At 42.7% G+C, this 26,297-nt stretch overlaps 1 protein-coding gene across 1 annotated transcript in view; it reads left to right on the top strand.

Annotated features, from left to right (window-relative positions):
• The window catches only part of LOC121552707 (MAX gene-associated protein-like), a 47,310-nt gene that overhangs the window by 17,544 nt on the left and 3,469 nt on the right, over positions 1-26,297 (top strand). Inside the window, exons 6-17 of the mRNA XM_045211179.1 lie at positions 8,705-8,744; positions 17,005-17,246; positions 17,480-17,707; positions 17,927-18,194; positions 18,375-18,695; positions 18,802-19,718; positions 19,850-19,944; positions 20,110-20,149; positions 20,346-20,528; positions 20,759-20,870; positions 21,101-21,253; positions 26,163-26,285. Of these exons, the coding sequence (XP_045067114.1) occupies positions 8,705-8,744; positions 17,005-17,246; positions 17,480-17,707; positions 17,927-18,194; positions 18,375-18,695; positions 18,802-19,718; positions 19,850-19,944; positions 20,110-20,149; positions 20,346-20,528; positions 20,759-20,870; positions 21,101-21,253; positions 26,163-26,285 (2,722 nt within the window). The remainder of the gene's footprint in view (positions 1-8,704; positions 8,745-17,004; positions 17,247-17,479; positions 17,708-17,926; positions 18,195-18,374; positions 18,696-18,801; positions 19,719-19,849; positions 19,945-20,109; positions 20,150-20,345; positions 20,529-20,758; positions 20,871-21,100; positions 21,254-26,162; positions 26,286-26,297) is intronic.

The raw sequence follows: 26,297 nt of genomic DNA, 5'->3' as shown, positions 1-26,297 counted from the left end.
CTATTTCCCCCCTTTGATTCATAACATCATACTAAAATCACACTAATATTGAAAAATATCAAATAATCAAAAAGGATATTTATCCATCAATACTCCATCCAGTCCCACTTGTCCATCTTCATCCAGATCAGGAACAGTCAAGAACGGCATCTGAGTGTTGTCTCCAGGCATCACAACTCCAACCCATCTTAATATCATAGCTTTCGCAAAGGTCAGTAACAAAGTACAAAAGCAAAACATCACACAAAGCGCTATCAGAGCTGCAACTAAAATCTGAACCATCACTGCTCCTACTGGGCCTAACTGATCTTGCAACCAAGTCTTCGCTGACCATCCAGCTCCTTCAGATCTACCAAACACATCCCTTATATTCTTCAACGCATCTATAACACTCGTGATATTATCGGAACTATCTGGGATCAAAGTATAACAATCATCCCCCGTCAGATTCATAGCCAAACATAAGCCACCTTGTTTTGTTAAAATATAGTCAAGAGCCATGTCATGTTTCAACAGCGTCAGTCTGTGACTTCTTTGAGTATTTGACAGAAGGTTAAACCCTCTTATTGTTTCATTCGCAAACCCCTGCAAAGTATAGGTAATATTATCAATATGATCTGCCAAAAATGTTACACCATACCATGGAAAAAGTCCCAGCCCCACTTCTCTCCTAGACTTATCCTCCAATGGTAGGCTTCAAGACTATGAAATGTCGCCATGTCTCTTTTCACCCTATTTCCAACCCTAGCTTCAGATTTATCTGTGTCCGGTGCTACCCCTCTTTTAATGGTAAAAGCCTCATATGGAAGCTTCAACGTTGACATGTAACAACATCCTGTCCATCCATAGGGTAAGAATATATATACTTTATCACCACAAACCCACCAAATATCTCTAAAATTCCCAATAGTCACATTGCCAGGCAAAATCTGATCTTCCACCATCAAAGTCTTGCTGTTCTTACTACCGGGAACATAAAAAGTAACATTATATTTCTCATCTCTAACCTTATGTTCATGCTTACCCAAAGTCATCATATAATCATCACAATCTGATATTCCCATGAACATACCCTTCCCATCATATGTTTTATTAGAACAAAAACAACTTTTAGCCCTCACTGCTTTCACCTCCAATGCTTCAGGGTTCGCTGTTACCTGATTTTCCTTCCCATCTAACAAATTCACATAGGGTAATTCATTTAACCAAGAACACCTAAACCTAGGCTTAAACAAATGTTTTGACAATGACATTATTTTATCTGTTAATGATTGTTGCTGATTCAACAGCCATGACAAAGCATAAGATTGACACATACTCGATAGCGGTTGAGCGACCGTTTCTAAAATGGAACCCCACGTGCCTGGTGCTGGAATTTTCAACAGACATGGACCCTCAAGATTCCTCACTGATCTTACAGAATGAGTTAACTGTTGGAACCAAAGATTTCTACCTGCCCATTCATCTTTAATCTTCAAAACAGAAGAATCAAATCCATATGCCTTCCATTTAGTTTCTCTTTTCCCTAACGAGCGGTATTGATCAGATGTATCTTCTGATGTTATGTTGAAATCAAAGAATTCATCCTGTACCTCCATGATAGTATCTTGCACTATTTCAGATGAGTCTATATTCTTCTCTACCACCATCTGCTCTCCTATTTCAACCCTATCCTTACTACCATTGACAGCACTCTCCATCCGTACCATAAACTCCTGAGTCACTCTTGCTACATCCTTTAATTTCAGAAAAGTTGTTGTTGGTGTCGGTGTCATACTTCCTACATTTGTTATTGCTGTCGTACCATTAATCCCTTCCAAAGTTACCATTAAAGTAGTTGATTTAGTTGATTTAGTTGATGTATTAACACCCTTAACTACTTCTAGTGGGAAAGCTACCGATATCCTCTGTGTATTATTTACTGTTGGAGTGGCTACTGTAATATACTTCTCCTGAACTCCTTTGGTGACTGTAGAAGCTTCAACAGACTTCAACTCTTCCATTATAAGCGTCACTTTACGAATTACATAGCCTTTTAACCAATAATTCTTAACCGGAACAAATTTTAATGCTTGCACTAGATAAGTACACATATATTCTCCCTGATCTTTCTCTGTAACATTACGCAAAATAAGTGAACAATCACTCATAATCCTCTTCCCCTTCATATTGTTGTACAAAATATACTTCCTTTGACTAGGGGGCACAGCTTCTACATCTGGTCCTGATAACAATACTACTTCTCCATAATTATCTCTCCATGTGGGAGGAACGTCCCCTCCCCCACTCCATCTCTCACAGCTACAAGGAAGATGAGCTGTATCACCCATCCTAACCCTAATAACAGTATTTTCTTCTAAAATTGGTGCTGGAGCTATTGGTTCCCTTGTAATCAAATGCGATATATTTATGGCTTTAATAACTATCAATGTTGAAAGAGTTAAATTGCTTCTCACTGTTGTTATAATAGACTGAAGTGTTAATGTCCTTGTTGTTACTTCATCCATTTTCCCTAAGACTTTGAACTCCTTACTTGTATTTCCATCTATCACCACTAGTGTCACTACATTCACTCTCTCTTCCTACTCTAAACCCTCACTTTCAAACTTTTGATTATAAAAAATACACTTACAATTACATTGATCTTCCTGCTGGGAATTGTAAATATAGATACTCAATCACCCTCAATCTTCTCTTATCATTCAGCAACGCATACTTTCTCAATGCATCTGCTCCTAACAGATCTAAACTCCTACCATATCTATCTTCCCACTAAACTCTAAATTGTCCTTCACCACTGTTCTCTCTCTCTTACTACTAACATTGAAACTTAGCTTACTGCCCTAGAGTTCCTTCAATCTTAGTTTTCTTAACTTTTTAATCTAATATTTTCTCCTAACCTTTAAAAAAACTTATTCCACTGATTTATTCACAAAATCCTTTACCACCAAATTTTTAGAATATGTGATTGGGAAGTCCCCACCTGCTTCTGACTTCTTTACACACAGACTTGGCAAACGATCAAACATCTTTTAGCCTAGTTTTGAAATCTCTTTCCCCTCTTGGTGTAGGAATGTAACCAAGAATAACAGTCACCCCTTTTTAACTTTATTTTTCAGACAGATTGTCTAATATGCAGTCTAATAGATTATCATCCTTCCTATGATATTATCTTTTCAAGCAAATATGATTCCCAAAAACCCTACTTTTTTAAAATCTTCTACCAGACAGCCGTCTAGTGTACATCTTATTGTACAGTTCAATTTACACAATGCATCTCTTCCCAACAATGCAATAGGTATATGTTCTGATACCAGTATGTGTATTTTAATTTCTCTTTGATTTTTTATAGCAGAGCTCAATTGGTTCCTTAAGAGTAATCAGCTGTTTTTACTCCCTCAAATCCTATCCTAATTAGTTAATTTTACATAGTGAGATGTTTAACCTCTTTAGGCTCAACACAGATAAAAGCTTTTCCTCTATTCACCATCACTTCTCATAGTCCTTTGTTTTCACTTCAATTGTTAGATATTTTTCTTCTTCTCCCTAATCGGTGCTATCAGCTGACACCCCCCTTTCGGATCTTCTAGGCACCCCTAGAATCCTTGCTCCTTTAATTTAATTTTTTATTTTTTATATCAACCAGTGTAATGACTTTCCAGACATCTTTAAGGGTTCACCTGGAGGACAGGTGATCTTCACTTGCTCCTTTATCTTCCTCAGAAATTCCCTCTGTTGTTTCCTCCAGGCCCATTGCACTCACGGGCAAAGTGACCAACCTGTCCACAATTATAACATGCTTCTGAAAGTTGCTGGAAGGATGACTTAAATCTTCCTCTTTCTAAGTCCTCTCGTCCTCTTCCTCTCCAATTCTGTGTCTGTCCAGAAACTGGCTGTGGATATGAAACAACTGGTACTGCCATTGGTGGCTGGTACAATTGCGGTTGGAACTGGTCTGGTTGAAGCTGTGGCAGTGATTGTTGATTTGGTGCACACTGATTCTGCATAACCAAAGCTTGTTTCTTCTACTTCTTATTCTCCATCAGTTATATTTGATTGAGTTTTCTGAGAGTTTCTTCGTCCTGTTCTTTCTGGTTGTGTTCCTTTTTCCTGTACAGATCCACTTGATGGGCTATATGATCGGTATAGACACCTTTTGTCATGCTTCCAAGTCCAACCACTTCTGCCAGTTTGCTCCTTACTGGTGAGGGCAGTCCCATTTGCAGTTTAGCTCTCAAAATTGACTGCTCAATTTGACTCACATCTGGATCATTTCCAGTAATATTTCTCCACACTTGATGAACTCTTGACACATAGGCTCTCGGATTTTCTTGTTGTCCTAGTGGGTCAATCAGAATATTATCAGGATGCACATTTGTTGGAAATGTATCTTTCAATGCTCTCCACAGACGATTCCTACTTGCAGCCAACAATTCAGGATCGTTCACTGCAGTCCCTACATATCTATTAAGTCCAGCTCTCTGAAAGACTTCTTCCATATCTGGAATCCCAAGGAGATTAGCCAAAAGTCTCTTAACGTCTCCTATGGCTGACTGTGTTCCCACCGTAATTTCTTCCAATTTCGAAATCCAAGGATAGGCCCCATCTTGAAGAGTAGGCAGCTTCTCAAGTATATTTGACATATCGGTATTTTGCAAAGGCTTATATTCTAAGTTTTGACCTCGAATGATAACTGGCATCATTTTACTCGTGGCCTTTTTCCTTGGCCTCAATGTATACTTTCCCTCAACTTCTTTGGATTCTTTTCTCCGCAGTTTCTCCCTCTGTATCTTCAGCGTCTTGAGTTGTTCCTCTAGTTCTCTTACTTCTTCGAAACTCCTCGCTTTATCCAGGCATGATACGCATCGGTCTATATCTCTTTCTATTTCTTCTGTGCCAGTCCTTGTAGGATAAACTCCTCTTGAATACACAGCACCTTTAGTCTCCAAATCTTTATCGCTGTCTTCATCTTTGCTTTCATCAGAACTAGAGTATCTTGTATCCTTCTTCTTCAAACCTTCCTCACCCCTTCTTTCCGTTCTGGCCAACCTCCGTTTGATCACAGGATCATATCCACCCATGATCCCCTCTGCATCACTCTGATCATCATCATCGTCCTCATCCAGTTCCATCCTACTTAACCTCATTCCACCCTTAGTTTCCAGACATCTCGTTTTCTTTTTACTTTTGGAGTTTGGAATCATTTTTATGGTCGTTTCTGCTTGTCCTCTCTCTATTATTCGTTCATCTTCATCTCTGATGCAATAATCACCCTCCTGGATGATCACTGGAAGCTGAGGATAAACATCCCTAAGCTCTACTTCCTTCTCATAAGGTGGGGGTCTTTTTGCTGAATCCGTGTGTGAGAAAGGTATACTGACTTCTGCCCTTAGTTTTTCTGTCGCCTTCTCTTCCTTTAGCATTTTCTCTATACCTTTGTTTCTCTTATCGTTGGTATCTTTCATCAGTTTTTGTCCTTCATCTTCAAACAGCTTAAGAACACCCAGCTCTCTTTGTCTCTTTTCTTTACGTTGTTCCCTTTTTTTCCCCTTGTTTTGATCTGCCTTGTAAATTGACAGAAGCACTTTCATGATGTTGATGACGTCAGGGTTAAGAGTCCCTCCCACTGGCCATGGTTGTTCAATGTCAGGCCAACGTTTGTTCCATTTGCCGGATAACCTCGCAATACCCTTAACTAAAGGATTACTATTTTCAACTATATCAACCGGTGTAATGACTTTCATAGCCTTGCTGTCCTTTCTCCCCATTGTAACAACTCTTTTATATTCCTTTATTGTGAATTATTTTATTTTAAACTATATAGCCTATGGCTTCCCCCCTTTAATTATTAATATAAACTAAACAACAAAAACAATTTTTTTTTTTTTTTTAAATCAATCAACAAAAATATGAATATTAAAAAAATTCAATTAAAAAAATTTCTTCAAAAAAATATTTTTAATTAAAATAAAAAATCCATTAAAAAATCCATTAAAAAATTATGAATAATCAAAAACAATTATTTATTTCTATATCCTATTTACCAATTTATCAATTAGTGTCTATCTTACCACATCCCATCAGGAAAGTAAATGCAAGTAGTCAACTTCACAGCAATCCCAAAAAACAAAGACTTCCAATCCTACAACACTACAATACTCATAAATTCCATTGTTTAATAAGCACCCAATTATCTTAATTCAACAGAATAATGTCAGTACCCGATTCCCAACAGAACTCTAATCAACCCAACTGATGCACAAAAACTCCCATATGCAATTAAATCAATTGATCAGTCTGTTGCCAAGTCTCTGCGAAATTGTCATAACATGAAATATCCTGTAGGGGAAGATTTTGTAAACAGAACAGCACTAGCCTGATATCTGACTCGATCCTCTGTCGCGTCACACCTTGTCACGTGATGTACACGTCAGCACCTCCTCTCTTTCTCTCTCTCTCTCCTCTCGTCCTATCGCCTCTCATATGACAAGGGAACAAAAAGGACAGACAAGCATTTAAAGTTTATACACTCACTGAGTTATTTCCAGCATTCAATATTCCTCCACTCACATTCGCTCTAAGAATTAACTCAGGAATAAATAGCTCAATAACATTTTTATTTTATTTATTTACTTAATTATTTATTTTTTTAATCCGTCAACATCTCTCTCTCATCATCAATTCAATATGTGTCAAGAAACCAGTTTCATCTTCAAACAACAGCCGATGTAACAACCAGAACATTCCATTCGTGTTCAAATCTCTTCTCTTTGTTCCTTCGTCTGTGTCTCTGTCTCCCCCCTTGCACCGTTTAGCAGAGAACCTATTATCCCTACGTCACTCTAGTGTAGTAAAATTCCACGTGTCGTAGTGTAGTAAAATCCCACGTGTTGTAGTGTAGTGCCGTAAAATCAAACGTGTCATAATCTAGTGCCGTAAAATCACACGTGTCGTAATCTAGTGTAGTAAAATCAAACGCATGCGCAATACATTTAACAATACGATTTCACAGTGGAAGGGAGATTCTCAGCTCTCTCCCCAACCCAAACAGACAGTTAACAGTCCTGCTGTAACTCAGTTTTCTCCTCATAGTCAAACAACATTTAACAGAGCTCACAAAGCATAGAACCTAAATTCTACACACACAAACATAATTTAAGAGGCTTTATTCCATCGCAATGGCCCTCTAAGGTCACATGTTAGCATGCAGCATGTAACACAATTAGCATTTAGCCTTAGCATTTAGCCTTAGCACTTAGCCTTAGCATGTATGTACCATGTGGCATGTAACAATGTAACAATGTAACCTGCATTGCCCTTTTTCTTTGTCTTATTCTCTACCTTTTATGATGCCGTGAGTTCAATGGATATCTACTGAGAGGTTCCCCCAAACAGATACCCCGTCGGATAGAAGATGAGCAGTAACCACAATCAAATATATTCCACCGCCTCGAGTTCCCCGAACTCACCTAATACACATCTAACGCGCAAAAGGATTTTCGGCCCATCCTGGATCGCCCCCCTGGGGTCTTTACAAGATTGCAATGCCCTAACTTGTATACGTATATCTGCCTTGTATATCTGCCTTATTCACTACCATCGATTGCTCTAAAATTCCTATTCAAGCCTATTTTATAGACACTTCCCCCTATTTGCGCCGTTTACTAATGCAAACAAAATTTAGAATAATTATGACAGACCCTTAGTCGACAGCAACAAGACCACATCAGCACACACACAAGTAATTTACACGGTACACCTTTCCAATGCACATCCATAAGCCAGCGAACCAACTAGCGCCCAAAATTTGTGAGGAATCTCACCTTATAGCCGGCTTGAGCGGGAGTCACCTCGCGGCTCACGAATGGAACAAAAGGAAGATGCAGACCGATCCCGGACGAGCCCCCATTTGTAGTATCGCGTCAATGCTAGTCATTATTGCTGTCAAACAAAGAGTCCGCTTAGGCTGTACTTTGATTATAAGTTTTATTTATATCACAAGATGTCAGCATAAGTTTACAGACCCTGCCGGGCTGGAGAACAGTGTCCAAAGATAATATGCCTGTTCTAACCTCTCCTTTGTCTAGCCTATACTTATAAGGTATGCAAAAATATGGGTTGCTCCCTCTGCTGTCCAATCACCTGTCTCCCCTGGGGCGTCACCCTAAAAACGGCTCTTTTTGAACTAAAATAAACATCCCCTCAGGTTCCCCTAGAATACATTCACCAAATCATAATCTTAATACACTACAATAACTTATGCCTTGCGGCGTGGGCTAACCCAGTCGCGATATCTAGCCGTGACGCTAGCTACCACGAGTAGAAATGTATTCTACTCGAAGCTGAAACTTTCATTTTGGTCAGTTGGTCAATACAAAGGACGAGCTGAAAATCCTGCGTTCGGTGGTGTAACCTCACGGCACACCTGAGAACACTTAAGCAGGAAGACGGGATCAAGTCGTCCTGAGGAGAGCTTCCAGAGAGTAGTTCTCTTTGCAAGGAAGAGAGACGAGAATGACCAGAGGTGAGGGGCTCACCTCATTCACCACTCAACCCGTTTGTCTCCAACAGACGTGTGTCATTGGTTATTCCGAGACTTAGTGATTCAGAGCGAATCCCACCATGAGATATCGAAACAAGTATTTGGAAGATAACTATTCTGGTCATTTAAGAGTATAATTTATTGATTTTCTTGTCTTTGCAGAAAAAGATCACTGCCATCCTCTCACCTCCAACTAAACCAGGTAAGTGGGTACCCGAAACCAGAGTGCGAATTACGGGGGAAACAGCTCCCCTGAATAAGACATGAGCTCCTCTAAAGGCAACAAAAGTAAAACTCTGGGGGGGTCTCTAAATATCAATAATTTGACCGAGACGCACACCGACAGCAAGACACATCAATCTCACCGGAGAAAGCATCCGAGCGAGCAAAACCGAGCCCTTCAGTATGTGTAGCCCATGGATCTGATGCTGTCTGGCCAAAAATAATATGACATGGTTAAAGGTGAACTCTCAACCCCAATTTCAGCCTTTGCCCAACCCCTTCAAATAAAAAAACATTCAGGTGAAAGGTTGTGGGTGGGGGGAATTGCTCATAAATATTCATTTTGGGGGTGGGTAAACGTAGTTGTACCTGATCCCAACACTTTCTCACTAACACATACTTACCAGAAGTCCACTGGCTCGCTCTGATAATAAAATGATGTGCATCGCGAACGAATACGTCTCTGGACAGTTAGCTCAGTGGTAAGGCGGCGAGTTCCTGACATCTATTGCCACTTGCGGTGTAAGTTTGAATCCCCCATGGGGCGCAAAAACAATATTTAAAATGTGGACTGACATTTTATATCGGTATTGTGTTGGGAAGGAAAGTGCAATCATCACCTTGAAACTGAAGATTAGGAGCTTAATTAAATCCAACCCACATTGCAGTATTTACTCAGTAGCTTTTTTTCCAATGGTCAAATTAACTCACAGATTGGTCTTGGGTACTGTATAAAAACCGTCAACTACTACCAGGATGACCCCTCTCACATGTATGCTTTCACTTTTCAGAATAAGAAGTGTGTGGGCATGGGATGAATATTATAAAGAAAGATATCTGCCCCATGTGGGATTAGAACTGGCACCAATTGAACTATGAGCCAACTGTTTTAGCGGTTGGTAAAAAATACAAGATGTTGACATGACTACCATAGTCATCAATTTCTTGTTGTGATGGATGTAGCTATGAATATAAACTATAATCCTCATAGCCTATATGTTTTTTTTGTCTTCGTAAAAGCACAGATGGGTATGAAATAACCAATAAAAACGTTGAATTTGGTCATGTGGATATGTGCCTCAATGCCTTTTGAATTTTGTGTAACGTCTAGTCAGTAGTCTAGTCAAGGAAGCGTCATGCAAAATATATTGGCACACTCCACTTACCAAGACCATTGCCAAATAAGGCCCGCTGTTACTTGCTTTTATAGTAAGCTTTGAGGTGTTAGCACCCAGCACATCTAGAAGGGAGTGTATTTCATACCGAAACCCTCCCTTGAGATGATGTAGAGGCACCTTCTCAAGGTGCCTCTACATCATGATTTCAATGGTAGAGTTGAACGGCTAGGGGCAAAAAGAGCTAGATTTGTTACTAAAAGACCAAAATATATCACTTTTGCAACGAACCGTCAAAAGTAAGACCAGAATGTATGTGCTTCACTATAACTAAGCATAAAACATATTGTTTTCGATGAAAAAAAAGTTTTTCCATTAAAGTTACTCTTTAAACATTATTTCATACATTTTTTTATTTCTTTTTTTATTGTTCACATTTTTGGGGAAGCATCAGTGTTTTGTTAGACCACCTAAAGCGAGACCGATTCAAGACCAAGACTGGAGCAAATCGAGTCCGAGTCAAGACCGAGACCGGGAGGGAGACAAAGGGTCCGATACAGAGTCAAGACCGAGACCAGAAAAATGCAAGTCCAATTCAAGACCATGATTGCAATTTTTTCAAATCACCACCATAATAAGAGTTCAAAATATCCAGCATTTCTGTGTTCATATTTCAGAACAACATATGGATTCTTTAGACATTCAAAATAGTGAAAAGATGCATGCTGAGAGAAAATAGAGCCACTCTACAAATTATTACTAACCCAAACAAAGTGGGAAACAATGGGCCTTCTACGCCTTCAAAGAAGGGCTAAGGATTTATAAAATAATGTTTATATCATTATTTTCAACATGTTATGTTTTTGTTGGAAAGGAAAGGGTTAACACTGATCCAATCAGGATTTTTCTTTGCTGGTCTCTGGGGAAATAAATCTAGCTAGCTATGTCAGCCATTGGCTAGGCCATCAGAATCTAGATAAAGGCATCTGCCATTCAACTGTATTAGGGCACAATTTTGGAGTGACAGTGGAATCAACCAATCACATTTTGACTTAATGGGTGGGACCGTTTTTACAAAAACGTATGGAAACGTCTGCCTTCTTGAAGGCCAACAGGTCACTGCGCAATAGCGAGCAGTAGTTTTCCCACGGTCTAGCTAGCTGGCTTTTGTTGTTGGGTAGTTTGCAGCGGCTGCAGCAAGTGTTATCAAAGAGGATGTTGTTGCTAATTTGTTAACTTCTCCATTTTTAAGAATAACTTTCAACAAGAAGTTAAGTTTGAAATGATCATCATCTGGTGAGAGGAACTGTTTTTTTTATTGCAGTGCGCTTGCTGTTGTTAGCCATCTCTTTGAAAATAACTTATGATTGTGAAACATTGTTGCATTGAAAGTGGAACTGACAGCATTTTAGCAACAAACTTATTAAAACATTTTCATATACACCCCCAAGAAGAATATGACACTTTTAAAAAATCTGAAGCGACCGCTTAGATACGGTCATTTTCACGTGTTCATAAATTCTTAGAATGTTTGGGAATTATTTATACTAAAGCATTTGTGAAAATTATATAGCAATATTGAGTGGGAAAGTGGCTGTACGTTTGGACAATTAATAGACACTGCAGCAAATAAAATCGAATAAAAATCGATCTTGTCCAGGACCGGAGTCTACGCAGACCGGTGCGCTATAGCCAATCAGAGCTACAGTAGGCCTTTATACAAACCAGCCATTTGCCACACGGGCCTGCCATCATTCAATTTGAACTGGACTGTGTGTTTACAGGAAGTTGCAACAGCGCGACTTTAGATCATTAGAACGCATTCGCCAAAAGCCACAAAATACACCAGAATGGATTTCTGCAAATATGTAAACACCACGGGAGTCCTCTTACATTTGGGAACTTTATAGTCATATTGATCAAAGAACCATGAAAAGGTAGGCACTCTCTCCCTCAGTTATGCACATAAACGACAACAAGATCGACAACTAATGCTAGCCAGAGCAAGATAAGCTAAAATGTAACGAATGAACATTAGATAAACCCTCTAACTACTTCAGCTAGTTGGCCGTCAAAATCGCACTGATAAATGATGGGGAATTGTAGCCTCCTCGTCCTTCTGCAGCTTGCCTGCCAATGCATGCTTGTCTCAACCAAGCACCCAAGCTAACTGGCTAATGTTGGCTAGCTTGCTAGCTACTTCCAGACACAAATTAGAAAACACCTCACTGACAATTTTTTTATCCTCGCCGTAGCAGAGCTGGTTAGGCTGTTTTTATGTTATCTAGAGCGTTCTTGACTAACTATTACTATTTTGGTCTACGTTTACTGACACCGGTCATATTCAGCGGTTGTTGAGCATTCTTAATTTTAACCAGTTGTTCTGCGCTCTGGCACACTCAGGTGAGAGTGCTCTGAAATCGAAGTAGATAGCCAGAGGGAATTTGCGAACGCAAGAGATATGCTAACTAGATAATAGGTGTTCAAGTTCTTGCTAGCTAACCAAATGACACCAGCATCTCGAGCTGTGTATAGCCACCGAAAAACGATATGAGGGGAAAAAGTCAGTCACTCACCCACTCCAATGGCATGGCATGATGTCCTCCTACCAGCTAGCTAGCTAGCTAGCTAGCTGATGTTTGGCTCCGTGTTTTTAGCTTGCTACATAAATAGATACGCATGCCTATTAGCCACGTTATCACTAACTTGTGATCATTGCCCATGCTAGTTTGATTGTATTGACATTACCAGCCTTAGTTACATTCATCCGTATTTGTCCAGAATATTGAGTCATTGAAACTGAAACAGTGCGTCCCGAGCGGAGGCAGCAAACAATGTACCTTGCCAGCTGTGACTTGAAACCTGATAACAATATTTTTTGGACTACCAAGAAATATATTGGTGAATGATATTAATCGTGCATTACCATCTACAGTAGGGGAAAAAAGTATTTAGTCAGCCACCAATTGTGCAAGTTCTCCCACTTAAAAAGCCTGTAATTTTCATCATAGGTACACGTCAACTATGACAGAAAATCTAGAAAATCACATTGTAGGATTTTTAATGAATTTATTTGCAAATTATGGTGGAAAATAGGTATTTGGTCAATAACAAAAGTTTCTCAATACTTTGTTATATACCCTTTGTTGGCAATGACACAGGTCAAACGTTTTCTGTAAGTCTTCACAAGGTTTTCACACACTGTTGCTGGTATTTTGTCCCATTCCTCCATGCAGATCTCCTCTAGAGCAGTGATGTTTTGGGGCTGTCGCTGGGCAACACGGACTTTCAACTCCCTCCAAAGATTTTCTATGGGGTTGAGATCTGGAGACTGGCTAGGCCACTCCAGGACCTTGAAATGCTTCTTACAAAGCCACTCCTTCGTTGCCCGGGCGGTGTGTTTGGGATCATTGTCATGCTGAAAGACCCAGCCACGTTTCATCTTCAATGCCCTTGCTGATGGAAGGAGGTTTTCACTCAAAATCTCACGATACATGGCCCCATTCATTCTTTCCTTTACACGGATCAGTCGTCCTGGTCCCTTTGCAGAAAAACAGCCCCAAAGCATGATGTTTCCACCCCCATGCTTCACAGTAGGTATGGTGTTCTTTGGATGCAACTCAGCATTCTTTGTCCTCCAAACACGACGAGTTGAGTTTTTACCAAAAACTTCTATTTTGGTTTCATCTGACCATATGACATTCTCCCAATCCTTGTCTGGATCATCCAAATGCACTCTAGCAAACTTCAGACGGGCCTGGACATGTACTGGCTTAAGCAGGGGGACACGTCTGGCACTGCAGGATTTGAGTCCCTGGCGGCGTAGTGTGTTACTGATGGTAGGCTTTGTTACTTTGGTCCCAGCTCTCTGCAGGTCATTCACTAGGTCCCCCCATGTGGTTCTGGGATTTTTGCTCACCATTCTTGTGATCATTTTGACCCCACGGGGTGAGATCTTGCGTGGAGCCCCAGATCGAGGGAGATTATCAGTGGTCTTGTATGTCTTCCATTTCCTAATAATTGCTCCCACAGTTGATTTCTTCAAACCAAGCTGCTTACCTATTGCAGATTCAGTCTTCCCAGCCTGGTGCAGGTCTACAATTTTGTTTCTGGTGTCCTTTGACAGCTCTTTGGTCTTGGCCATAGTGGAGTTTGGAGTGTGACTGTATGAGGTTGTGGACAGGTGTCTTTTTATACTGATAACAAGTTCAAACAGGTGCCATTAATACAGGTAACGAGTGGAGGACAGAGGAGCCTCTTAAAGAAGAAGTTACAGGTCTGTGAGAGCCAGAAATCTTGCTTGTTTGTAGGTGACCAAATACTTATTTTCCACCATAATTTGCAAATAAATTCATAAAAAATCCTACAATGTGATTTTCTGGATTTTTTTTCTTCTAAATTTGTCTGTCATAGTTGACGTGTACCTATGATGAAAATTACAGGCCTCTCTCATCTTTTTAAGTGGGAGAACTTGCACAATTGGTGGCTGACTAAATACTTTTCCCCCCCACAACAATGCCTTAGTGTACTTCATCGAACGTTGAGTCAAATACAACCTATTTTTGACTGATATTATGATTGTCTGTTTGTTTCATATCTGCAAAGTAGTTAAAACGCTGTCAGATCCACTTTAAACTTTAGGTCACTGGTTACTTTGTGTGCTAAACGTGAAATGATTTTTGCAATGGGAAGTAATAGTTGTACATTTCGATTAAGAAATGCTTAATTGTTGTGTTTTTGTATTCTTATGATTGTTTATGGACTGCTTATCCTTCAACATCATGCTGTGTGTGACTGCTGTCAGCCCTATGCAGTGGTTTAGTGGTGCCTGGAGAAGTGGGTATACCAACATTTTGCCAAAAAGTTCCCAAACGGCCAGCCCAGCGAAGGGAAAAAAAATCGCTTCTTGTTTTATATAGAAAACATTTTTAAAATGTGATGGTCTAAGTCCACAACAATGCTTAAACCACATCAATCTGATTGGGTGGGCCTGTCAGGGCCTGGCTCCCCAGTGGGTGGGCCTCTGTCCACCCAGGCCCATCCATGTCTACGCCCCTGATGCAAACAGCGCATGATGACAATTGCGCATCACAAATAGCCTACTAACCAACACTTCGGACTTCACTTTTTCAATACCAGGTTTGCATACCCTTTGTTGCCTTAGTTAGCATTTACTAGTAGATATCATAAGTTGAAACGTCTTTCCTACCGATGTCATTCTTCTGTGAGCTGCTCCATGCCAAAACCAGTTGAGAGCTGCACACTTGCTGCCTGCAGATGATATTCCGCTGAAACTAGGCTGTGCGAATATATTTCACGTGCTTTGTGATTGTGTAGGCTACTTTGTGCATGATTTCTCAATTGTACTACATAATTGATAAGTCGTATGCCTCCACTACACTATTTTGATACTTATCAGTAGGGATTAAGAAGTGAGTATACGCAATGCCCACTGAAAAGAAAGTGGGTGTACGGTTTATAGCTGCATATAGCCTCCACTACACCACTGGCCCTTTGTTTTACAGAAAGTGCACTCTCCTACATGAGTGCGCTGGTATTACGGTAGCTGTCCTTTCAGAATCATGAACCTGTCACACACTGAAGGCCTATAGGTTCGCCACTGCGCAAACATGTCTATAATATATATAAAGGCTGTTAAGATACTGTATTAATGTTTCAAGAAAGGATTGTATATATTTGGCCTGGCGAAGCAGTTGTATGAGCTGACTGAATGGAAGCTGATAATTAGGAGTTTTTTACTCCGCTGGTCTCAGGTAGAAATTATGAGACCTCACTGTCCGTCTCGAGTACTACAACACTGGGAAGCATGGCTTCCCTTGGCATCCATGAATACATAGTAGTAGGCCCATGACTCCAGACTAACATTTTCCCCTTGTGGCACTGGTGCCACTAAGTTTTTCAGTTGGGGGCACCAGCCCATGATTTGGTCGCACCCAAAAACAATTATGCCGTCACGCAATATAAAACATTTGTTTAATCTTTACAGTCATTCACAGTGCTTTATTAAACGTTGTAATGGACTACTAAGATGGTATTGACAAAATACGTTGTTTCATCATCTTTTCAAGTTGTGATTTAAAATATTTTCATGTACAACCTAATCCAGTGATTGTCATGCATTTTGGGTTGACAATTAGGCTATTGTTATATTTTACTGTTAAAATATGGCTCCAGAATGTATTCTTTTTTTTGTTAAATGGAGATGAATTTTCCTGCATCTTTATGTGCAGTAATATCATAGGCTAATTTATTTGGGGCTAATTCACCACCTGAGTAAGTGGAAATCTCAAAACACATTAGTTAGATCACTATCTCAAAATATAATACCCACTGCTAGTAGCCATGTATTAATCTAACAGTAAAAAAATTTATGCCCCAAAAAATTTGCAGTTCTAGCCTTCCGCCCAATTTCAACATTTACATTTTAGTCATTTAGCAGATGCTCTTATCCAGAGCAACTTACAGTAGTGAGTGTTTACAGTTTCAATGAGGCATACAGTATACAATCGCAATGGCCAATGCACATTTCACATGCTCCGTATCTCAAAGCCATATCAAATATCTTGGTTGTAAATTAGTTGCTATTGAGCTCAAAATTGAGAGCTGAGAAAGCAGAAGGCCCCAGTGAAACAGGTACATGAGGATAATGTACTGTTTGACCAAATCATGGTTTTAGTCTCCTTAAAAAATAGGATGTTTTGAGTGAGGTGACCATGTCGAATGTGCTGCTTTCACTGATGCGACAAATTAAACATTTAACTTGCGCAGCCAAGTCAAAGGGTCGCAAAATGTGAATGGTTGCAGTCTGGAGCCCTGGGCCTAATGACAATCGGCGACTATCATTACGCTTGAGATCTTTACATTCATCAAATGGCGCATGCACAGTGCACTGTTTGGATGCTGGAATTATTTTTGATTGGACGAACGTGTGCAGCCGCAGGTAGCCTAGTTTTTGAGCACGTGCACCCAATAGAGGCTCCCCGAAAGGCACAATATAATTCACACTCTGCCCGAAACCCTTTCTGCCAGGCGTGCCAGCATACAATGTTACATTCTGGTTGAGTCCTAACCCTTAACCTGTGACCTCTGACCTTTCCCCTGTAGTTGTACCAGGAAAGAGTCCTCCCACCCAGGCCAAGAAGCCTAAAGGTTCTGAGCCCACCAGGCAGCTGGAGATCCAGTCAGAGTGTAACTGGGACCAGCATCGAAAACGGGTCCTGGGGGTTCTGTGTCAACGCATGACCCAGAACAGTCTGTCCGAACCCTTCAACATCGGCCGCTACCACGTCCGCCTCCTCTCCAACACACACACATGCAAGGCCGAGGGCACCATCATCATATTCAAGGTAGGGGGATAATATCCATTAGAATAAAGTTTTTTATAAACATGTAATTTCCTTTTCTGTCTTAAAGATGCAGTTACTTGGACCAACTCATGCTGCCATACAGATAATGTTCAGAATTCCTCCATGTTTCAGATAAAAAAATGCATAACTCCATCACTGCATAGACTCTCAATCAGTGACGAATCAATGCTCATGAGTATTTGATTTATCATCATGCACTTCCTTACTTCAAGGTGTGCATCAGTAAGGCTGAAGACGACTATACCGATGATATTGACGAATCCGATAGTGAAGTCACAGATGACAGGGATGAGGAGGAGGAAGGGGGCATCCCTAAGCCAGAGCCTGAGGAGCCGGAGATGCAAGTCGGCGTGACACCTTTCCTGACTGGAGTGGTGCCAGCAGGCAGACTGAGAGCCAAGAAGAAACAACCAGCCTGCCCTGCTGTAGGACTCATCCAGGTGGGCTTATTATGTTCACTTGACATTGATTTTAGTCTTGTAGCTAGACATAAAACAAATACAAATAATGACCTAGCATAAAGTTTGCAGTGGTTTTATTGTCATTGAGGACCTCCAAGTTGTAATATAAACATTTTGGCTACGTTTTGTGAAAAGCTCAATCCTCCACATTTGCAGAGAACCTGTTCTTAATGTTGATCTTTCTTTCTTCCTCCCCAGGTGAACGGTAAACCCTACTCCCAGGCCCGGCTGCTGCTGGGGCAGATGGGAGCTCTGCACCCGACCAATCGACTGGCTGCGTTCGTCACCGGCAGGTTGCGCTCTGTAGCGAAGGCCCCTCAAAAGCCCCTCTCCTGCTTACCCAGGTTGAAGAAAACACCTGTGGGTGCTGGGTGCTTAAAGACAGCAGGCACTGCTGTTACTCCTTTAGGCAGTAGTAGTGTTAAATCTATGGCTATGGCCCAGAAAGTATTCCAGACACCAGCAGGTAAGAGGGAATAGAGGCTTGAGGTAGACATTTTAACCTTAACCTTCAACACTTGTAAATGTTTTATTGTGTTAAATATGATGTAATTAGACAGTTGAGTAACCGAAGCCTGATCAAGGATGGCTATAGTTTTCTCATAAAAGGTATCTTTCTCACACTGTCACTGTTGTCCTTTTCCAGGGAAGAACAAGCTTCCTCCCTACAGACCACCATGGTCCCTAGGTGTCACCTCCACTAGTCAAACCACCACCACCACAGACCCTAAAGACCCAGCCGTCGCTCACCTGCTTCTGATCCCCATGGCACCTCTTCCTGCCCCAGGCACCTCCCCTGGCTCTCATCCTGGTGTGGTGCCCCCTGCAGGGAGGAAGATGCTACAACAGACAGTCGCTTCCTCCCAGGGCTGTAAAACGTATCATCAGACCAACGGACAGCTGATCAAACCGGTACCTCTGAATCAGATGCGTCACATAAAGGCCAAGAATCAAGAAAAGACTCCTGGTGAGTTCATGTACTGATGCATGTGTATACACACACACACACACACACACATATATATACACATACACACAGCCTCAACGGTCTCTATCTTGTGTTGTCCCCACAGATTCTGCTATCAAGCTGTCTACCCCCAAAACACTCCCACCTCCTCCCCCTCCTCTCACCTCCATCCACCCCCCTCGCAGCCCCCCTCCCCACGCCCCCCTCATCAAATTCATCACAGGCCAGTCATGTGCCATCACCCCATCCCAGACCTCATCTTCTTCTTCCCCCGTCTCACTCACCATCTCCTCCTCCCTGAAGACCCCCAGCTTCCTGGGCCAGATTGAGACCTACTCCTTCAGGATCTGTCCACCTCCTGCAGGGGACCAGGGCTCAAGGGGCCCAGGCCAGGGCACCATGGAAGGCCCAGCCGGAGTGGCCCTGCCTGGGGGCTTCACCCTCATCCAGCTCCCTAAACCTGGAGGTACTGGTGGTGCTCCCCGGCTACCCAAACTAATCAGAACCACAGCCGTTGGTGAAGCGGTAGCAGCCAGAACTTCACAGCAAGGAGGGCCTCATCTGGAGACCAAATCTTCCTCTGGACCTGCAAGGGGAAAGGCCCAGAAGAACCAGAAAGGAACCTCTTCTTCTTCTCCCTCACCTCTAACCTTGATACCAGTTAAAACAGAGACTGTGCAATCTGAAAAGCACTCCTACACCCCAGAGTTAAATACCAATACACCTGACTCCAGATTATCTCTAGCCCAGAAGAAACAGAGTCTGACTCTAAAATCTGACCTTAGATCAGCCAAAGTCAACTACTCTAGTCCCACGGAGCCCAATGAGCTGACCTGTGAGAGGGGGGAGGTGGGGGAGGGCTCGCGACTGTGGAGCCCAGAATCATGTCAGAAAGACTCAAAGTTCAGTAAGTTTACGACTCTGAGAATGCATGAGAACGGGCATCCTGATTTGAATGTCGAGGACTGTGAATCGGACGACTCGTCGGATAACTCGGATTCCGACAGTGATGAATATGCCGAGGTATGGTTTGATTTAAGTATTTTTTTTATTATATGTTTATTTTGAAAGTTTATTTGCTGCAGTTGCACTTGAATGACTTCTGGTGTAGTGTTTTGTAAAGCCAGAGTGTGTTGTGCTGTCTCTCACCCCAGGAAGACGAGGAGGAAGCTGTTGACATCGAGACGGTGGAGGAGAGGAGACAGGGAATCACCATCACTCAGATGAGGGCCGCTGTCAAACACACACAGTAAGACTGGAGTGTGTGTGTGTGTTTGTGTGCGTGCATGGGTGCGTGTGTGTTTGGCTATTTACATTTAGCAGTATGATTTGCGTGAGACTGTCTCAAGGAAGCTGGGTTTCAAGTTAAGGTTTTTACATGTTTGTATAAAATAAATATTTTTTCCCCTCACAGACAAAACAGTCAGGATGGTGAAACGGCGCCAAAGGGAAAGGTAAGACATCTCCCATCTGTCCATTGTAACTGCAGAGCCATCTTGTTTTGTAGTATTCTTAGGTCCTCTTTTTCGGAGATGTCTTGTCTACTCATTCATAGCTGTCATGTATGGCAAAAAAAATTGCTTTAGAGGTCTCGGAATACCCAATAGAATGCTCCATGACCCTTAACCTTTGACCCCCTGTGCCATGCAGCATCAGAGGGAAAAGAGAGAGGAGGAGGGGTCTGGGTCTGGCGAGGGAGGGGGTCGTAAGAACCGTAACCTGACGGAGAGGTTGCGTCGCGGCGAGCACCAGAAACTCTTCACCAGACTCAAACAGGTGCTGTTCATGGAAAAACTGGACCCCAAGGTCTCGAACCTTGACCTCCTTTCACAAGTAAGGGACAGTCTGTTATGTGGCTGTGTAACTGGCAATTTGTTTTGGTTCATTTTATCCTGTTCTGTACTGTGGTAGACACATGTACTGTACACATATCCTTTTATTGAAAAAACTAACCTCAAAACCTTTTTCGCATTGTGACCTCTGAGCTTCCCATTGGTTTGCAGCTTGGCTATAGATTGATGATTATCGAATACAAAAGAGATTTAAACTCTTTCTTCCATCAGGCTCTGAAGGAGATTCATACCCTGTCAGTGGACTCTAAGTCTCTGGAGGAGAAGAAGAGGATGCTGACTGAGATCCAGTCTGTCTATGTCAATGAGATTGCATACATGTCTGGTACGTCTGACTGAAACTACCCACTCACTCACTTACATGAGCTACTTGAGTATTATGTTGTTTCAGACTACTTATTTTCAAAGGTGGTTTTGAAGGCAAATACAGTGGTGTGTGTGAACTTAAGAAAGCCCGAAAACAGAACAAAACTAAGATACTAGCGGCATCCCGTCCTAACCCCGTCCTAAGAACTAAGACATGTTGTTATAAACCCATATCTCCTTCCATTGTAGGGAAGCCAGAGGAGCTGATCAAGGCCAAGCTGAAGGAGATCTGGGAGAAGAAGAGAGCTCTGGCTGCCCAGAGAAGAGCAGATGTGCTCTCCTCCTCCTCTACCTCCCAGCTCTCCTCCACCACCTCCACTCATAGTCCCAACACCCTGACAGGTAATAATAACCTGTTTCCTATATGTCTGACAACAGGAGGTATGGCACTAAGTTGGATCAATGAATTAGCCAACTAACTTAAATAAACATTCAGATAAAGCTATTTATTTTTTACATATTTTAACAGGTGTGCCCAGATTGCGAATTACAGGGGAGCCAGGGGGAGCTCAACTCCCCTTAATGAGACATGAGCTCCTCTAAAGGCAACAAAAGTTCAACTTTGGGGGGGGTCTCTAAATATTGATAATTTGACCGAGACGCTCCGACAGCAAGACACATCAGTCTCACCGGAGAAAGCATCTGAGCGAGGGAAACAGCGCCCCTCTGTCTCAGTATGTGTAGCCCATGCATCTGATGCTGTCTGGCCAAGAAGATTATGACATGTCACACTCTTATTGACCAGACAGTCAATTGAAGGAAAATGATTAAAGGGTAACTCTCAACCCCAATTTTAGCCTTTGCCCAACCTCTTGAAATGTAAAAAAAAAGTTGTGGGTGGGGGAAATTGCTCATAAATATTCATTTTGGGGGTGGGTAAACGTAGTTGTACCTGATCCCAACACTTTCTCACTAACACATACTTACCAGAAGTCCACTGGCTCGCTCTGATAATAAAATGATGTGCATCGCGAACGAATAAGTCTCTGGACAGTTAGCTCAGTGGTAAGGCGCCGAGTTCCTGACATCTATTGCCACTTGCGGTGTAAGTTTGAATCCCCCATGGGGCGCAATTATTATTTTTTTTTATGTGGACTGACATTTTATATCGGTATTGTGTTGGGAAGGAAAGTGCAATCATCACCTTGAAAATTAAGATTAGGGGCTCCGTTTTCCAATGGTCAAATTAACTCACAGATTGGTCTTGGGTACTGTATAAAAACCTACAACTACTACCAGGGCGACCCCTCTCATGGTATTCTTTCACTTTTCAGAATTAGAAGTGTGTGGGCATGGGATGAATATTGAATATAAAAAACGTCTGCCCCATGTGGATTACAACTCGCTGCTATTGAACTATGAGCTAACTGTTTTAGCAGACTGCACCACTAATCAGTCATAACAGTTAGGGAAAAAGATGACATGTTGACACGACCACCATTGTCATCTATTTCTTGTTACGATGGATGTAGCTACGAATATAAATGTATAATCCTCATAGCCTACTTTTTTATTTTGTCTTAAAAGCACAGATGTGTATGAAACGGTAAGTAAAAACGTTGAGCGGAAATGTGCCATACTGCCGTTTTGAATTTTGTGTAACATCTGTAGTTTAGTCAAGGATGCGTCATGCAAAATACATTGGCACACTCCACTTACCAAGACCATTGCCAAATAGGGCGCGCTGTCACCTGCTTTTATAGTATGCCTTGAGGTGGTACCACCCAGCACATCTAGAAAGGAATGTATTTCAAACCGAAACCCTCCCTTGACATGACGTAGAGGCACCTTCTCTGTCACGCTCGTCGTAGGGAATAGAGGAGGACCAAGGCGCAGCGTTGCAGGCAAACATACTATTTATTATGAGACACGATCAAAACAACAAACGATACGTGACAGTTCACGGTTTACCATAAACAGACTAGAAACAAAATCCCACAAACACGAATGAAAAACCGACTGTTTAAATATGGCTCCCAATCAGAGACAACCAGCTGACAGCTGACACTCGTTGCCTCTGATTGGGAGTCACTCAGGCCAACATAGAAATAAGCAAACTAGACCCACAACACAAAACATAGAAACTAACACCCTGGCTCAACATACGAGAGTCCCCCGAGCCAGGGCGCGACAGTACCCCCCCCTAAAGGCGCGGACTCCGACCGCGCCAACCAAACACAACAGGGGAGGGACCGGGTAGGCACTCCGCCTAGGCGGCGGATCCGGCTCCGGGCATGATCCCCACTCGCTCTCTAACCCCCCAAAGTACCCCTGGTCCGGTCTGGCCCTGCTGACCGGAGCTGGACTGCACACTGGTGGAGCGGATTGCTCTAGCTCCGGCGTAACGCATCTGACCGGTGCCGGACCAGGCACCAGTGGAACAGGCACGGGCCGTGCCGGACCGACGACGCACACCACTGGCTTGGTGTGGGGAACAGGCACGGGCCGTGCTGGACTGACAACGCACACCACTGGCTTGGTGTGGGGAGCAGGAGCGGGCCGGACAGGGCTGACGAAACGCACCACAGACTTGGTGCGGGGAGCAGGAATGGGCCGGACTGGGCTGGCGACGCGCACCACAGACTTGGTGCGGAGAGCAGGAACGGGCCGGACAGGGCTGACGAAACGCACCACAGACTTGGTGCGGAGAGCAGGAATGGGCCGAGCCGGGCTGACGAAACGCACCACAGACTTGGTGCGGGGAGCAGGAATGGGCCGAGCCGGGCTGACGAAGCGCACCACTGACTTGGTGCGGGGAGCAGGAACGGGCCGAGCCGGGCTGACGAGACGCACCACAGACTTAGTGCGGGGAGCAGGAATAGGCCGAACTGGGCTGGCGAAACGCACCACTGACTTGGTGCGGGGAGCAGGAACGGGCCGAGCCGGGCTGACGAAACGCACCACTGACTTGGTGCGGGGAGCAGGAACAGGCCGGATCGTACTGGGGACACACACCACTGGTCCTACGCCGGGATCTGGAATGGGCCGGACCGGACTGGTAACACACCCCAGTACCTCTCGCCGTGCCTCTACACCTTCCACCCCCTCTTCGGCCGGTGGCCCCCGTAACCTGGCGGCCTCCTCTGCCAACCCGCTGGACCGCTCTATCGCGGCCTCCTGCTGCCCCGACGTCGTGAGCCCCCCCCTAAAAATGTTCTGGGGGTCTCTCCTCCCCGTGGGCCAGGCCTCTATAGTTCTCGCCCAACTCTCGCTCTTCTGCCTCCAACTCCCGCTATTCAGCTCCTCAATTGGCTTGACCCAGTCAAAGCTCTTCCTCCATTGTTCCCAAGTCCACTCTCTCCGCTCTTCACTCGGCTTGACCCAGTCGAGGCTGCCACGGATATCTGCTAGGGATTTCCCTGGCGATGGCTCCTCGACTCGCTGCTTGGTCCAGTTGTGGTGGGATTTTCTGTCACGCTCGTCGTAGGGAATAGAGGAGGACCAAGGTGCAGCGTTGCAGGCAAACATACTATTTATTATGAGACACGATCAAAACAACAAACGATACGTGACAGTTCACGGTTTACCATAAACAGACTAGAAACAAAATCCCACAAACACGAATGAAAAACCGACTGTTTAAATATGGCTCCCAATCAGAGACAACCAGCTGACAGCTGACACTCGTTGCCTCTGATTGGGAGTCACTCAGGCCAACATAGAAATAAGCAAACTAGACCCACAACACAAAACATAGAAACTAACACCCTGGCTCAACATACGAGAATCCCCCGAGCCAGGGCGTGACATTCTCAAGGTGCCTCTACATCACAATTTAAATGGTAGAGTTGAACCATTAGGGGCAAAAATTGCTAAATTTACTACTAAAAGACCAAAATATATCACTTTTGCAACTGTCAAAATGAAGACCAGAATTGACGTGTTTCACTTTAACTAAGCCTAAAACATCTTGTTTTCATGAAAGTTACTTTTTGGTGAAATTTTTGGGGAAGCATGGTATCCTTTGGCACCCATGAATACACACCACTGTAGTAGGACCAGGGCTCCAGACTAACATTTTCCCATGGGGGCACCAGCCCATGATTTGGTCGCACCCAAAAAAAGATGTGCAGTCACGCAATAGAAAAAAAAGGTATGTTATAGTCATTCACAGTGCTTTATTAAAAAGTGTAATGGACTACTGAGATTGTATTGAAGAAATATCTTGTTTCGTCATCTTTTCATGTTGTGATTCAAAATATTTTTGTGCAACCTAATCCAGTGATTGTCTTGCATTTTGGTTTGACAATTAAGCTATTGTTATATTTTACTGTAAAAATATGGCTCCAGAATGTTTTTTTGTTGTTTGTTTAATAGAGATTTGCCTGCATTATAATGTGCACTAATATCATAGGCTAATTTATTTTATGCTAATTCACCACCTGAGTAAGTGGAAATCTCAAAACACAATAGCTAGATCTTCCATCTCTAAATATAATACCCACTGTTAGTAGCCATGTATTAATCTAACAGTAAATTGTTTAGGTCCAAAAAAAGTTACAGTTCTAGCCTACCGCCCAATTTTACATTGACATTTTAGTCATTTAGCAGACGCTCTTATCCAGAGTGACTTACAGTAGTGAGTGTTTACAGTTTCCATGAGGTCTATGCAATCGCAATGGCCAATGCACATTTCGCGTGCTCCGTCGTATCTCAAAGCCATATCAGATATCTTGGTTGTAAAATAGTTGCTATAGAGCTCAAAATTGAGAGCTGAGAAATACAAATTATACCTACAGAAAGCTGATAACCTCCTTTCTTCGACTGTGATAACAGGAAAGTTGTGTTTTACCCACAATATAATGTAAAAATGTTATACAATCAGAACACTTTCTTTCTCCTGGAGCATTATTTTCCCGGGGAAAGGAGAGAGCGAGTGGCTCGCTCAACACCGCAGAAGGCCCCAGTGAAACAGGTACAGGGGTGGGCAGACACTTTCATTACAGGAATCATGAGGTTATAATGTACTTTACTGTTTGACCAAATCATGGTTTAGCCTCCTAAAAAATAGGACGTTTTGAGTGAGGTAACCATGTAGAATGTGCTGCTCGCACTAATACGACCAATGAAACATTTAACTCGCGCAGCCAAGTCAAAGGGTCGCTAATCACCTGTTTCTCTCTTTCCTTCTCCCAATGTCCCAAGAGAGTATGGGCACTAAGCAGGATCAACTAGTTAGCCAGATAACTTTGATAAACCATTTAGATATAGCTCTTATTTATTAATGTATTTCTCTCTGTGTGTATCCCAGTGTCCCAGTTGTCTCGGGCTAGCTCTCTGGGTCAGGCAAGGGCAGCTAGGGGCTCTGTGAAACCAGTGGCTGCTGTTCTACGCACCAAAAGTGGCAAGATCATACTTCCTGCTTCCAAACCAGGTGAGCTCATAC

This window comes from Coregonus clupeaformis, chromosome 36 (assembly GCF_020615455.1).
Source record: "Coregonus clupeaformis isolate EN_2021a chromosome 36, ASM2061545v1, whole genome shotgun sequence".
Taxonomy (NCBI): domain Eukaryota; kingdom Metazoa; phylum Chordata; class Actinopteri; order Salmoniformes; family Salmonidae; genus Coregonus; species Coregonus clupeaformis.
Note: the sequence above shows the minus strand (reverse complement) of the source record. Positions and strands in the feature narration are given on the sequence as shown.